The sequence below is a fragment of the Phytophthora sojae genome (genome assembly GCF_000149755.1).
Source record: "Phytophthora sojae unplaced genomic scaffold PHYSOscaffold_6, whole genome shotgun sequence".
Taxonomy (NCBI): domain Eukaryota; phylum Oomycota; class Peronosporomycetes; order Peronosporales; family Peronosporaceae; genus Phytophthora; species Phytophthora sojae.
The window spans coordinates 807,971-822,560 of record NW_009258120.1 but is presented as its reverse complement, the minus strand read 5'-3'; the positions used below and the strand labels follow the sequence as shown (position 1 = coordinate 822,560).

Below are 14,590 nucleotides of genomic sequence, written 5' to 3'. Positions count from 1 at the left end.
ACGGAGCTTGGCGCATCCGGAAAAGGATCGCGTTATGACTTGAGTTAAACACGAAGTGTGATAAGTTCAAAGTTTGAACAAACAGCGGCGGTCATCGCGACTCATGAGCGCCTACCGCTTGGCCACTATCGCACAGCGCGGTCACCTTTCGCGATGGCACCCATGGCGACCATCCTTCGATCCTATGTATGGCTACTCCTGCCGAGGATACTCCACCGAGTAGTGGACCCCCTTCACTCATTCATTCGGCAGGCAGCTAGTGACTGTTGTTGCTGCTGTCATTGGTTCGGCCATGAGTGCCACCCGCTCCAAGACGACGTCTGCCGACGTCGACTCGGCCGAGACGGAGGAGACGGTCACGGTCACGCCATGGGCGGTGACGTTCTCCCGTCTGCGGCTACGCTGTGATGTACCGCTGAACGAATGGCACGACGCAACCTAACAGCAACAACAGGCTGTCGAGAGTACCGAGAGACGGAGATAATTTGATGTAGAACGAAAATGTGGTCGATGCTTACCCAAAATGCTTGGGCGGCCTCGACCCGACGCTGTAGCTTAAAATTGCGCTGGTTTTGGTGTTACACATGAACATGACATGCAGGGTGACGTGAACCTGTGTTCGGAAAGTAGTTGTTTAACCACAATGGAGCCTGAGGTCGCCAAAGCATCTCATTGCGTTGAACTCTATGCGTGCTTAGATAGATTTATTTTGACCAATAGGAGTCTCTGCTTATCGTCGGCTACCGCCGCTTACGTTTTTCCGATCCTAACTGCGCAATAGTGGACCTCGGTCAATGTGTCGTACTCCAAGGGGTGGGAATACACCAATTCCGGAAATCCCATATGTAACTTACGTAAATACGAGAATGGTTATTGTTGGGATGGCGTGGATTGGCGGTCGAATTTCGTGTTTGACGTTTTTGACAAGTCGTTTACGTAAATTTGAGTTTTTGACGTTTTTGACAATCATTTAGGTACATTCTGATGGAATTCTTATATAACCAGTGTGGCCCACACTGAATGGCAAATTATAAGCTTTCCATGATAAATACGTATTTTATACAAACCCCGAGTACTTTTATGGGGAGGATCGTCATTTCGCCCTTCGTCTCAAATTGCAATGAGCTCGACCGCCGCCGCCGCCAAGAGCCGGCCCTACGGGGACCTGAAGGAGGCCATCAGCACCAAGGACTGCTACTGCCTGAACGAGGACCCCAACAAGCCCTTCGGCAACCTCTTCATGGGTGACGAAACGCTGCAGCTCAAGTCGGACGCCGATGGTGAGCTCTATCCATATCTTTCTCTAAAAATCCGTATTTATCTCTAACCTCCCGTATCTTTCTCTAAACAGAGCAACTGATGCTCTACATCGAGTTCCAGGACGCCGTCAAGGTTTTCTCGCTCAACATCGTGGCCCCGCAGGGAGAGGAGGCCCCGCGCGTGATCAAACTCTTCGTGAACCGCCCCAACCTCGGCTTCTCGGACGCCGGCGACGTGGAGCCCACGCAGACGATCGAGCTGAAGGAGGAGGACCTGCTGCCCGAGAACGACGTGGAGCTGCGCTTCGTCAAGTTCCAGCGCGTCAAGAGCATCACCGTCTTCGTGGAGGAGAACAACGGCGCCGAGGAGACCGCCATCTCCAGCCTCAAATTCTTCGGTGGGTTGGCAACAAAATTTGTTTTTTTGTTGTTGCCGATTTGTTTAGGTGTATACTAACCTGTTGCTTCTATTTTTTGTTTAGGTGAACGTCTGGCGGGCACCAACATGAACGAACTGAAGAAGGTCAGCGAGGAATAAGACGTCAAAATCAACTTGCCTTGAAGCCACTCGAGCAATCGCGTGTCTTTTTGAGCCACAGTATCCATGCAAGATGCATGGTTTTGCTGTGTCATATTTGGATGTGTTTATTCTTTAATAGTTACTTTACACGTCGAAGCGGTCATTGGCCAGCACTTTACTCTTGTTGCCGCCGTAGGTCAAGTAGAACGGAGTCTCGGGTGCGTGGCCTAAAGTGGACAACTGCGGCAGCAGGTCTCGCTTGTTGCGTGGCACGCCTCGCTTCTTGTAGGGATTCCTCCAGTCGTCCAGGTACTCGATGCCTGCGTTGATTCCAGGTGCGTTGAGTTTCCGCGCGACGTCCTGCTCTGGGTTGTACACGGCTGCGAAGTCGGTCGTGCCGATGCGTCTCAACTTGTGGTACTTGGTTTGCTTCCGTGTCTCTCGTTGGACAGCATCATAGGGTGCTGTGGCTTGCAGAGTTACTTTGTTAGAAGGCGGGTACGGCGTCAGTCTTGACGGCGGTCTGGCGGTTGCTAGTCGTGTGGACACAACTCGACGAGCGTTTTCCCTTATATGGGTCTCTACGGGCACGCCGAAGCTCGTGGCGCTGGCGGGCTGCATGGGCGAGTTATAGATCCCTGCGACAGCCTTCGTGCTCACGAGGTGGTGAAGGTCTTGCGTGACCTTGACCAGTTCCTCCCTCGCAGCCTGCTCGCTTGCTAACTGCTCCCGTTCTTGCTGTATACGCAGGTTCTCTTCCAGCATTCGACGCATGCTGTCCCCCTTGGCGGCCAGCTCGCTAATGTAAGCCTTGCGTTTGCGGAAGTCCAGACAATGCTCTCGACTTTGGATGCCGCGAGCGAGCTTCTGGATGACGACGGCGTAGTAGTCGAGCACTGCTCGTCGATGAGCTCGATGCAGCTCCGCGCGCAGCCTCTTGCAGCGCCGACGCCCCAAGTGGCCGCGATACACGCGGGAGATCATCAGCTCGGCATCCCTACATAAAAAAGATCAAGTTGAAGAGACCCAACCGGTGAGTATCCGTGTGGTAGGAGACCAAGAGAGATCAAAAGCTTACGTCTGTCTGGTGACAGCAGCTCGAACTCGCTGTCCTCGGAAGAGCCGCTGGATGTGGGTCGCGGCCTTGCGCTCGGTCTCAGCTTGGTCTTCCGCGTCACTGCATGCATAGAGAAGGCGTCAGTCAGGGCGGGTGGCCAGTCATTGCCATAGACAAGAACGCAGTCTGGCGCCAGGCTGGGTGGATGCAGACGCTGGACGTACTCGAGAAGCTGCTGCAATCGCTCGAGCGTGGCGCCTCGGCTCTTCCAGCAGTCGGAGAACAGCGCCATGTGCAGCTGCGTGTGCTCCGGCGACTAGCAGCATCCAGAGAGGTCTGACCCGGGTCTCGATGGTGCCCAGATATAGAGCTACCCTAGCTAGTGGAACAGCCAGCCAAGCAGGACAAGATCACCAGACCAGCACACCTTTACGACACCTGGACGCAATATAAAAAAATAGAAAAGGGTCTAAATTTGGACAGCATGGGGTTTGGACTTGACCCATGCAGCACAGCTCAGCAGCTCTGCATCCGTACAGTGATAAGGTCGATCTGCGCTCGCTCGCAAGCCACTAGCTCTGCCTCACGCTTCAGCTGCAGAGTGGCCACGTGGTTCACATGAGGCATGGCTCAAGTTCGTCTCCGCCGCCTCTGATTGGCTGGAGCACTTCAACATGACCAGCCGAGGGAGGGGTGCGTCGACGCCCTGCCTGCCGTTACCAGCCTCGTCCCACCTGGAGTAACGGATGGGATCGTCCAAAGAGAACGAGAAGCCGGCTGAAAGACTCGCCTCGAGGGCATTCTGCATAGCCGTGTGCGTCGCAGGCTTTCCATCCGACTGCGAGCTTTGAGCTGAGTCATGGAGCTATTCGCGACCTTGAACGTCCAGCGCGTCGAGGACCAGCGAGCGATCGAGCGCGTCATGGCCTCCAGGGACAAGCGGTGGCTCGCCAGCCTCGGACTGAAAACCACGCGCCCCTCGCAGACCTGCAGCATTGAGGGCCGCGAAGACGAAGCGGAGGTGGAGCAGGCGGACCCCGACGCCGAGATGGCAGCGCTGGAGGAGGCGATCGAGGGAGTCGCCGTCTCCACGCAGCGAGAGAGCGAGCGACCAGTGCCGCTGACTATGAAGCTCATCCGCGAGAGTCTCGCGATGGCCAGGAACCCAACGCGACGGGCGCGGACGCCCGAGGAGGAGGACAAGGAGATCCAGGCCATGCTGAGCAAGAAGCTGCTGCGTCTCGACTGGCTCGACATCGGCAAGATCGACAACCTCGACGCGTTCACACACGTGGAGGAGCTCTACTTGCAGTACAATTTGATTGAGACGATCGAAGGACTGGAGGACCACGACCAGCTCTCGTTCCTGGCGCTCGCGGGCAACCGCATCCGAGAAGTCAAGAACCTCCGGCACCTGCCTAATGTACGTAGTATTCTTCGCGTTGAGATCGTTTAGGTGTGGCTTCAGGCTGACATTTATCATCCTGTTGCTTGCAGCTTAAGTTCCTGGATCTGTCTATGAACTACATCGACGACTTCGACGTGAGCGAGTTCCCCAAGTCCCTCCGTATCCTGCGTCTTGCTGGCAACCCGTTCGTGCGGCATATGCCGGCCAACGCGCATCTCTTCTTCGAGAGGTTGCCGAATCTGGTGCAGGTTGATGACGTCCGTCGGCCGGCGTCGATGTCTTCAGTTGAAGCTCCTCCACTATCGACCTCATCGTCGATTGGGAGTAGCAGCATAGCATCGGAGAGCCACGCAGCAGTAGTGCCGCTCCCTTCTCTCCACTCGCCCATGGATGAGTACCGCGCGTTGCAGGTAGAAGTCGAGCTGCCTCAGCACGAGCAGGACCTTCTCGAGAAGCAGGAGACGTTCGAAGCAGAGAACAAGGCCACGTTCAGCCTCGCAGACTACGAGAAGCAGCGGAGCGAGCGCATGACCAAGTGGAAGCTCCAACTCACTGCGTTGACGTCACGGACTCGGGAACAACTCGCAGATACCGGAGACTCCATCCAGAGCGACGCAGCCAGTAGATTCCACGAGAGGCGCAAGACGGCGCTGACCCGAGCTCGACGAGCCACAGACGCAGCGCTGGTAGATGCCGCGAGTCACTTCAAGCAGGTGCGAACCCGCCTTCGTCGACGGAAAGCGATGGCACGTTCGGCGTCAAACTAACGACCCTCTTGTCCTAATAGATGGAATTGGCGCACCAAGACTGGCAGCAAAGCCAGCAGAGACGACCGACACCCTCGCAAGCGAGCTAAGCTCAGCTCAGCTCAGCTCAGCTAGGCGATAACGTCTCTATATAAACAATAAGTCGGACATTTCACGGTCAGCAATACCATAAAACCCTTTTACTATCGTCGATACTGGTACCTCTAGTTAGTTGAATCTCTCAAGCTTATGATGAGCTAGAGCTGAATCGCGAAGCTGGTGTCGCACGGAGCAGCCTGGGGCACGTACTCCGCCAGAGTCCTCAGATGCAGCGTGAACTCTCCGAGCGTCAAATTCCGTGCGTTCTGCACGTGGACGCTCTTGGACACGACGAACGGAGCGGCCTTGTACGTGTCGCCGCATGCCGCGATGTCCGTTTGGTGCGGACTGACCACCACGAGTCCGAACCTGCCTGCTCGAGGGTCCAGCAGCCTCTGCGGCGCTCCGCCGAAGAGTCTGTCACGACAGAGACTCTGCAGCAGATTGACTCTCCACGCCGCCTTCTCCGCTGCGGACTGGAATCTGCTGGGGGATCCAATCACGTGCACACTCGTCATTGTAGTCGAGCTGCCGAGACAGAAGGCCAGTCTCGGGAAGAAGGTCTTGCACATGGCCTCGACGAACTGCACGCTCTCCTCACTCACGATGAAGAGCGGGCCGTAGCTCGACACGGACGTGAGCAGTTGGATGAGGTCCTGCTCCACTGCGGCCAGCGCCGCCTGCAGGTTCGGAGTGCGGAGGGCGCGCTGCTTGGCGGCTTGCAGCGCCTGCAGGGACGACCTGAGCCCCAGCTGCTGGTGCATCCACTTGGTGGGCACGAGGACGTTTTCCCAGCACATGACGAAGGCGTTGGGCAGGCCCCCGACCGGTCGCTTGGTGGCGGGGTACTCGTACAGGTCGCTCGAGTAGGCCGACACGTCCATAGAGAAGGAGGACACCATGGCCTGGGACATTATATTGGTGGGGGTTATAGTGGAGAGGAGCGGGTCGTTTTCCAGGAGGAAACTCAATACATCCGGGTTCATTGGTTTAGTGGTGGGCTACGAAGTCACGCGTGGGAGGTTGAAGGAAAGTTGAAGAATGAGTGGATCCTTTGGGGGCAAGTCTCCGTTTTCGCTGAAACGGACGTTGATTGGTCGTTTCACGACGTTTCTGGGACTGGTGATTGGTAGATATTGCACTTGTTGCACTTCAAGAACGTGAGTGATGGTCGTTGAAGTGGTCGAAATGTAGCCATCTTGGTGGGCTAAGACACCCAGGTGAAGCGGCAGGTGAAGTCCACGCCGTAGTGCTGCAGCGCGAGCTGCAGGATGAATACGATCCAGACGAACAGGCGGCTTTGGACTTGGCTGGCGTGTGTCTCCAGTACAAACGCCACATGGAACAGCGCCGCCAGCTTGAATTTGCGCTCGAGAAGGACGTGCATCGCTATAAAGGAGGAAATCTCCAGCGCCACGTACACCGCCATGGTCGTCAGCATTGCCTCGAGCTGATCGGGCGTCATACCCTGGACCTGTGGGTAGTACTGTCGGTTCTGCAGCTGGCACAAGACCGACAGATAAATGCCGTACAGAACTGGAACTGCGCACTCGACGTACTCCATCAGAGCAAGATACTCGCACTGGAACAGCAGCTTAAGTGTGTTTTCCACCAGAGCGAGGTGCTGCTGCTCAGGTGATAGGGATCGATAGGACGGCTGCCGCGAGTAGCGCCGCTCTGCCACAGTCTCACTCGTGCGTACGGAGCTTGATCTCTTGTGCTTGCTGTTGTTATTGAAAAATAACTCGCCTGACAACGTCCTCTGAGCCGATTCAGATGCTTTCCGTGTCTCGTGGTTCAAGAACAAAAGCTCCTGAGCAACTAGCGAGTCCAGTGTGCGCTCCACCTCTTCTCCAAGTCTCAGTCCGATGGAGATCATATTTGAATCAACTTGCCCTTTTTCGTCCGAAAAGCTCGGAGTTTCTGGCAAATTGGCAGCATCGTCGTGACTAGGTCACCCCCATGTGCCAACTTGTCGCTGGATAAATCGTATAGCAGCGTGTGCTGAACTGTGCGAGTTTGTTCAAGGAGTGCGAAGAACGAGAACCCCCCGTTGACGACACCAAGAATGATAATAACACCGACCGCCACTTTGGACTTTGTCGCTTGCATGCACGTTGCAACGTAGAGGGCGTTGAACACTTCGACCGAGAAAACTGTCATGACTGGCATGTAATCCTCAAAGTGCGAGCACGCCGAAGCCACAACGTTCTTCATTGCGATTTTTGTGAGCGGGAGCCGTAATACCAGGCAAACACGATAGTTTGGATTGGCGTTAAAATGTAGTCCAGAAAAAGCTGGATAGGTCATGGAAAGCGCAATTTCCACCATCAACACGTGCACTTGCTTCTTATATTCGAGGACCAGATCTGGGTTCATTGTGAATGTCTTGGGACCGACAGCAAGTACACAGAGCGAAATGTAAATGAAAAATCCCGGACCAGTACCGAAGACGAGCCCAAATGGAACGGGGAATACCGAAATACTCGCAAGAATCATCACACTCGAGACGTAGAAACACATCGAGACCACAGCAATACCAAGACATTAAGATAACGAAGTTGCGTGGTCCATCGCGGAAAACACGGAAATCGAGATGTTTCGTTATTCGTGAGATCGCTTGTCCTTGGGTTGAGCGATACTGGGCAGCGGTGCGACTTGGACGAGACGATTGAGATGCATGCTGCTAGCCCCCGAAGGCAAATTCGAGTCAGTCTGAATTTAGCTCCGACATAAATGTAATGTTGTATGCAGGGATAGATTGTTCTCATACTGCAAAATTGGTGTTAAGTTACAAAGCTTGCTGTGCTAACCCCCTTCACTCTTATGTATCCAGGCGAATTGGAAAGTAAAATCCACGCCGTAATATTGCAGCGTGAACTGGAGAATGAATACAATCCAGACGAACATCCTGCTCTGCAACTGGACCACATGCGTCTCAAGTACAAACGCCAATTGATAGAGCCGACAACATGAATTTCCGCTTGAGCGCGATGTGCATCACCACGAACGACAGCACCTCCAGAGCTACATACACTGACAGATTCTCCACCATCGATTCAAGTTGCCTGGGCTCCATGTCTCGTGTGTGCGGGTAGTATTTGTGTGTCGGTAGCTGGCACAAGATCGTCAAGTAAACTCCAAAAAGAATAGGAACCGCATACTCGACGTACTCAACGAGAGCGTGATACTCGCAGTGGAAAAGCAGCTCGAGCGTGCTCTCAACCAGTTCCAGCTGCAGCTCTTCATGAGAACTAGCGGTCTCTTTGTGGTGCGCAGTAGGCTGCTCTGGTCCCTTGGAATGACTGTCATGACTTTCAGGCTTGATTCGTGCAGAGCCCCAAGCGCTAGTAATGAATCTTGACACAAACCGAGTTGCCTTTCGGGTCCCGCGAGTCACGAAGGCGTTGTGGTGGCCCACCAGCGAATCCAAGTCACGCTCAGCGTCGGCTCCCAGCCCGAGCTTCATGGGGGAGCTGTGGTAAACGAGAATCGAGCTGACGACCAAGCTTCAGTGGCGACCCGAGTCGTAGGGACATGTTCAGCAATGTTCGGCGGATGCTGATTGGCCATTCTGGACCGGTGCCGAAGACTCGTCGACACCCAAGTTCGAGACCCAGGACTTCAAGTACGATCCGAACTTACAGCGAACTTTGACCCGAGATCCGCACTTAAGACGACCGTTCGACTGCTCCAAGTCTTCATCGTCCAATAGAGTCATCGAGAGGCCTCTTGGGGCGTCGAGGAGGCTCTGAAGGGTCGGTGGTTACTTGGGAAGATCCAAAACGGACGTGTTTATACTAGATATTTGTATTGAACCATAGGAAAGAGAAGATAGAACAGATAAGCCCTTTGGGCAACAAGAACAGAACAGCTTTTCCTTCCAACCACTCAAGGAAGACGTCCGGGCTATCGGTGAGTTCCCGTAGCAATTGGATAAACCTGTTGGTAGGATTATGACTGTCGGTGGACGCGCCTGCTAGTATCGTAGCGTTCGTTTACCCGTGGTCAGGCCAAGAGTAGTGAAGAAGTGGCCGTGTATACGAAGGGCGAGTCATCGCCGTGTAGTGGAGGAGCGAGAGCGCACTCCATTTATCCTTCCCGTTGGAGTATAGCTCCGGCACCTTCGTATCAAGCCGTGACTGGCTGGGACCCTTCCTTCCTGAGGGTCTGCGAGGTTTATGTTGTGTGTGAGAGCGTGTCAGCCTTTGCTCGTGGCTGGTGACGCTGGGTTTCCGTCAGTTGACTAAGCGGAAACACGGTGCACAGAGGAAACATCAACCCGGTGCAAGGGAAAGTTCCTGGGCCTTCAGGTTCTAACCCTAACAAGCCCATTGAGTCATCGGGACTTGGTGGGTGTTGTTGGTGGGGAAAGTGTGCTATTATATAATTTAGTATGTGTTCCTACACGACAGAGCGGATGCGAATAATCCTGCCTTTCTTGGTCTTGAACGACCGAAGATGCCAAGATGCAGTCATCACAGTCGGAATGAGCTCATCCGTAGTTCGTCTGTTGCCCCTCGAGTCAAATAGTTGGGATCGCTCATGCTGCTCTTGGAGCGCGCGCGTGCGGCCAAGCAGCGAACGAAACGCTAAAATGCCGCTCAGGACATCGACCGAGATGATAACAATGGTGGCGAGAGTCGACTTCGTGGCCTGCATACACGTCGCCACGTACAGCGCGTTGAAGACTTCGATAGAGAACACGGCAATCACCGGGATGCAGTCTTCGACATGAGAAGAAGCCCACGCCACGATATTTTTCATGACGAGCTTGATGAGGGGAAGTAATAGCACGAGACCGGCGCGGTTAGTGGAGCTGGCTCGGAGAAAAACACTGCTGAAAGCTGGATAAATTACTGCGATGATAGCCTCAGTAGCTAATACGTGGAAATGTAACTTGAGTTCGTGAGCCAAACCGGGGTTCGCCTTGAACGTATTGAGCCCTATAGTCAGTATCAAGACCACGAAGAAGACAGCGAACTTGGCCCGATACCGATAACGAACCCGAATGGCACGGGAAACACCCACAGATAGGCTATTGCAACCACAGTCGCGATGTAGATCCCGAAGCCCAGAACACTCATGCAAAAGCTCTGCAGTAGCGAGATTTTCACTCGATCCACCATGTCCGTGACTTGATATGTGCTGCCCATGAGCACAATAATCCCGCTAATGAAGAAGCGGATCCAAAACATGTAGTTGGCTTTCCACCCCAGCGCCGGATCAGACAAGGGAATACACTCGATGAAAAGTATCGCCAGTAATGACGGCACCAGAGTCAGCACCCAAACGGCCAGAGCTCGAGCCACCGAGGCTTTCTTGTAGTACGCTTGGAAAGCTTGCAGTCTCTCGATCGAGTACATCCCGCGATGACTCACCTGTACTTTGCTGTAGCTAGCTGTATGCTTTTGCCATAAGGTGAAGACCTGCCTGGTCCACAGAGTGGATCGTGCATGTCGGCGCTGCTCCGTCACGCTGGTTCGCCTACTCTGCGTCTTGAGGTCGGGTGTCGGCCCAACAATTTTGGGCGCGGGCGACACCTGCAGCAAGTTCTTGGCATTCATTACAGAAGTGACACGAGTTGAAATCTTCAGGAAATTTGACAAAAGGCGCAGGTGCACGTTTCACTTACTTGGAAGCTCAAATTAGTCTTTCAGGTATTTAGTACCTTGATCACTATCGCAGTGACCCATAGCATCTAAAATAGTTTAGCTGTGGTGTTATCCTACCACACCACTCTAACCGCGATCCTGCATATCCTACCCAGTAATCCCAGCTCGACCTACGCGGCCTAAAACAGCCATGCGAACTGGAAAGTGAAGTCCACGCCGTAGTGTGCTAGTGTGAACTGCAAAATAAACACGATCCAGACGAACATCCGACTCTGCAGCTGAACGACATGAGTTTCCAGTACAAACGATAGCTGGTACAGCGCAGACAAGCTGAACTTCCTCTTCAGCGCCATGTGCATCCCCACAAAGGACAAAACTTCCAGCGTCACGTAGATGGAAAGGCTCGTCAACATTCCCTCGAGCTGCCCAGCCTCCAAGTCGCGCGTGTGCGGGTAATATTTGTGTACTGGAAGTTGGTACAGGATCGTTAAGTAGACGCCGAAGAGGATGGGGACGGCACACTCGACGTACTCGACAAGAGCATGGTACTCACAATGAAACAGCAGCTGAAGTGTGCCCTCTATCAGCTCCAGGTTCTCCTTCTGCGCAACTTGTGCGGTATCGGATTGTTTCACCAGTACATGGTGCGGCTCGAGAGGCCCTGGAGGAGCTTCTGCTGGGACGAACTCTTTGACGAAAATTTTAGAGGCTCCACTCGCTTTGGCGCTGGTACTTCCACGACTAACAGCACTGCCTCGCAGCTTTGAAGCCGCACGCAAAACCTTCCGAGCCCCGTTAGTCACGAATTGCTTTTGGTGCTCCGCCAAAGTGTCTAGGACGTGTTCGGTATTGGTTGCGATGCCAAGCTTCACAGGGGAGCGAACTCGAATCTCCTTCCCCTTCTGCGTCTTGAACGTCCGCAGGTGGTGGAAGGAGGTCATGACTGTTGAGATGAGCTCTACCGATGCGTGCTTGTTGCCTTCGGACGCAGCAGCTTGATGCTCCTCTTCGAGTGCTCGCGAGCGATGAAGCAGTGATCGGAACGCCAGAATAACGTTCAATACGTCCGAGACGATGATAATGACCGTGGCCAGCGTCGACTTCGTGGACTGCATGCACGTCGCCACGTACAGAGCGTTAAATACTTCGATCGAGAAGACCGTGACGACGGGGATGCAGTCTTCAACGTGTGACGAGGACCACGCCACGACGTTTTTCATGAGAATTTTAATCACAGGCAGTAAGAGCACAAGGCCCGCGCGGCCGGTGGAGCTCGCTCGGAGGTAGACGCTGCTGAATGCCGGATAAAGTACCGAAATGAAGCCTTCCACCGCTAAGACGTAAAGCTGCAGCTTAATCTCGTCACCCAGACCGGGATTTGATTTGAAAGTTTTAGGCCCGATGGTTATTATCAACGCGACCAAGAAGACTGCGAAGCATGGCCCAATACCGAGGACGATCCCGAATGGTACGGGGAAGACCCACAGATACGACACAAGTATCACCGTGCCAACGTAAATGCTCATGGCTACCATACTCATACCCAGACGCTGGAGCGGCGAGATGCTCACGCGATCCACCATGTCTGTGGCTTGATACGTACATCCGATGAAGACAATAATCCCGCTAATGTAGAATCGAATCCAGAACATGTAGTTGGCCTCCCACCCGAGCAATGGATCACGTAAGGGGAAACACTCGATAAGGATAATCGCAAGTAGTGAAGGCAACGGAGTCAGCACGCACACCGCAATCGCTCGGGCCACCGAAGTTTTCTCGCAATAGGCCTGGTACGCGTGAAGCCGCTCGATCGAGTACATTCCGCGGTGACTAACCTGCAGCTTATTGTAGCCAGCAGCAAGTTTTCGACCAAAGTTGAGCAGCTTTTTGACCGCCAGTGTAGGTTGCTTTCGGGGATGCTGCTCAGGTCTAGTGCTTGGTTTGTGGGTGCTCTGCTCTGGATAATCGGGCCCTGGTTCGTCGAGTCCGAGACCAGCGGCCACCTTGACCTGGTTCTTGCCATTCATTTCTAGTCTTCGCCGCTTACAACAACTTACTACAAGTGTTGTTATCAAGTAAGAAGCTGAATTTAGTACCAGCACCCTCGCTGCATTGATCGATTTAGCCATCGCTCGAAAACTTCATCAAAATAGCTGCCATGACACTATCTCTGCGATACAAATCTATTTGTGACGAACATTCAGCGTCAAGTTCAAAACAGGGGTTCGCACAATTGAAAAGGAAAAAGAAAAACCCTCAACGTATCAGTGTTATTTAGTGTATCCACGCGAAGTGAAAGCTGAAGTCCACTCCGTAGTGCTGCAGTGTGAATTGGAGGATGAAGACGATCCAGAAGAACAGTCGCGCTTGAATCTGCACAACCTGAGTTTCCAATACAAACGCTAGCTGATAGAGTGCCGACAGCTTGAACTTCCACGTGAGCGCCACGTGCATGACCACGAAGGATAAAATTTCCAGAGCGACATACACCGAGAGGCTCGTCAACATTCCTCCAGTTGGCCTCTCTCCATGTCGTGCGTCATGGGGTAGAATTTCCTCGAAGGAAGCTGGCACTGAATACTTGAGTAGATGCCGAATATTATGGGTTCAGCACACTCGACGTACTCTACAAGAACATGGTACTCGCAGTTAAAGAGTAGTTGAAGTGAACTCTCCGCCAACTCCAGCTTATGATCGTCGTCTTGAGCATTGGGATCTCGTATGGCTTCGCGTTTTTCAAACCAAGCCAAGTGACGAGTGAGTGAGTCGAGTACACGTTCGTTTTCGACTCCAAGTAGGAGCTTCAGTGGCGCGCGCACTCGAATGACTGAGCCTCGGCGCGTTCGGAAAGAGTTAAGGTGTTGCGAGGCAGTCATCACCTTGGGAATAAGCTCGCCACTTGCGTGCTTTTCACTCGGCAAATCAGCCTCCAGTCGCTGCATCTGCCTTTGGATGGCTCGCGTACGGTTAACCAACGAGTATAAGGTGAAGATGCCGCTGACGACGTCAAATGTGATGATAACGATCGTAGCTAGCGTAGATTTTGTGGATTGCATGCACGTCGCGACGTACAAAGCGTTGAACACTTCGATCGGAAACACCGCGATGAGAGGAACGTGGTCTTCCCAGTGGGAGGAGGCCCACGCCACAATGTTCTTCATGATCAACTTGGTTAGAGGAAGCAGTAGGACGAGTCCAGCGCGTTCATTCGAGCTCGCCTTGGTGTAAATGCCGCTAAGCGCAGGATAAAGGATCGCGATAAGGCCCTGCACTCCCAGTACGCAGAACTGAAGCTGCATTTCGTGGGCGAGCCCCGGGTTTGTGTTGAATGGCTTCAGTCCTATCGTGAATACCAAGATGACGCCGAAGACGAGGAAGCAGGGGCCAATTCCGACGACAACGCCAAACGTAACGGGAAAGATCCAAACCACGGAGATCACCATCAGAGTTCCGGCATACACAGTCGATGAGCATTACGGCGATGCGAAGACTTTGCATCAGCGAGATGGAGATGCGATCGATGAGACCGGTTATCTGGTACGTAGTGCTGATGGCAACGATCAACCCTGAGGAAGAAGCGGATCCAAAAGCTGTAGTTGGCTTTCCAGCGCAACTCTGGATCAACCACGGGGATGCACTCGAGCAACACGATGCCAACCAAAGGGGGTCAACAGGCAGACAGCGACAGCACGAGCTGTCGAGGTGTTCTCGCAATACGCCTGGAACGCCTTCAGTCTTTCCAGCGAGTACATTCCACGGTGACTGACCTGGAGCTTGTTGTAGCCTGCAATTAGCTTTCGAGCGCAACCAAGCACTCGGTCTATGCAAGTGTTTGCCGGTTCTTGTGAAGAAATTGCTTTAGGGCTGTCACCGAATTTGGATTGTG

General features: G+C 53.5%; 8 protein-coding genes across 8 annotated transcripts; 2 read left to right on the top strand and 6 right to left on the bottom strand.

Moving 5' to 3' along the window:
- Positions 1-292: 292 nt before the first annotated feature.
- On the top strand, positions 293-1,797 carry PHYSODRAFT_334858 (hypothetical protein; the record flags this gene model as incomplete). Its single annotated transcript, XM_009532165.1, has 4 exons — positions 293-409; positions 1,148-1,280; positions 1,352-1,657; positions 1,742-1,797. The coding sequence occupies 4 exons, from the start codon at positions 293-295 to the stop codon at positions 1,795-1,797; spliced, it is 612 nt and encodes a 203-aa protein (XP_009530460.1).
- A 126-nt stretch (positions 1,798-1,923) lies between these two features.
- Positions 1,924-3,128, bottom strand: PHYSODRAFT_302812 (hypothetical protein; the record flags this gene model as incomplete). The annotated part of the gene is made up of 3 exons (XM_009532164.1): positions 1,924-2,776; positions 2,858-2,956; positions 3,061-3,128. 3 exons carry the CDS (start codon positions 3,126-3,128, stop codon positions 1,924-1,926), a joined length of 1,020 nt encoding a protein of 339 aa, XP_009530459.1.
- A 567-nt stretch (positions 3,129-3,695) lies between these two features.
- On the top strand, positions 3,696-5,011 carry PHYSODRAFT_511906 (hypothetical protein; the record flags this gene model as incomplete). The annotated part of the gene is made up of 2 exons (XM_009532163.1): positions 3,696-4,259; positions 4,655-5,011. The coding sequence occupies 2 exons, from the start codon at positions 3,696-3,698 to the stop codon at positions 5,009-5,011; spliced, it is 921 nt and encodes a 306-aa protein (XP_009530458.1).
- A 236-nt stretch (positions 5,012-5,247) lies between these two features.
- PHYSODRAFT_512072 (hypothetical protein) lies at positions 5,248-6,075 on the bottom strand (the record flags this gene model as incomplete). Its single annotated transcript, XM_009532162.1, has 1 exon — positions 5,248-6,075. The coding sequence occupies one exon, from the start codon at positions 6,073-6,075 to the stop codon at positions 5,248-5,250; it is 828 nt and encodes a 275-aa protein (XP_009530457.1).
- A 221-nt stretch (positions 6,076-6,296) lies between these two features.
- On the bottom strand, positions 6,297-6,968 carry PHYSODRAFT_334854 (hypothetical protein; the record flags this gene model as incomplete). The annotated part of the gene is made up of 1 exon (XM_009532161.1): positions 6,297-6,968. The coding sequence occupies one exon, from the start codon at positions 6,966-6,968 to the stop codon at positions 6,297-6,299; it is 672 nt and encodes a 223-aa protein (XP_009530456.1).
- A 1,059-nt stretch (positions 6,969-8,027) lies between these two features.
- On the bottom strand, positions 8,028-8,558 carry PHYSODRAFT_334853 (hypothetical protein; the record flags this gene model as incomplete). The annotated part of the gene is made up of 1 exon (XM_009532160.1): positions 8,028-8,558. The coding sequence occupies one exon, from the start codon at positions 8,556-8,558 to the stop codon at positions 8,028-8,030; it is 531 nt and encodes a 176-aa protein (XP_009530455.1).
- A 1,073-nt stretch (positions 8,559-9,631) lies between these two features.
- On the bottom strand, positions 9,632-10,054 carry PHYSODRAFT_458816 (hypothetical protein; the record flags this gene model as incomplete). The annotated part of the gene is made up of 1 exon (XM_009532159.1): positions 9,632-10,054. A coding segment is annotated over one exon (423 nt), but the record flags the coding sequence as incomplete, so codon positions are not given.
- Positions 10,055-10,883: 829 nt separating this feature from the next.
- Positions 10,884-12,731, bottom strand: PHYSODRAFT_514634 (hypothetical protein; the record flags this gene model as incomplete). The annotated part of the gene is made up of 2 exons (XM_009532158.1): positions 10,884-11,300; positions 11,487-12,731. 2 exons carry the CDS (start codon positions 12,729-12,731, stop codon positions 10,884-10,886), a joined length of 1,662 nt encoding a protein of 553 aa, XP_009530453.1.
- Positions 12,732-14,590: the final 1,859 nt, after the last annotated feature.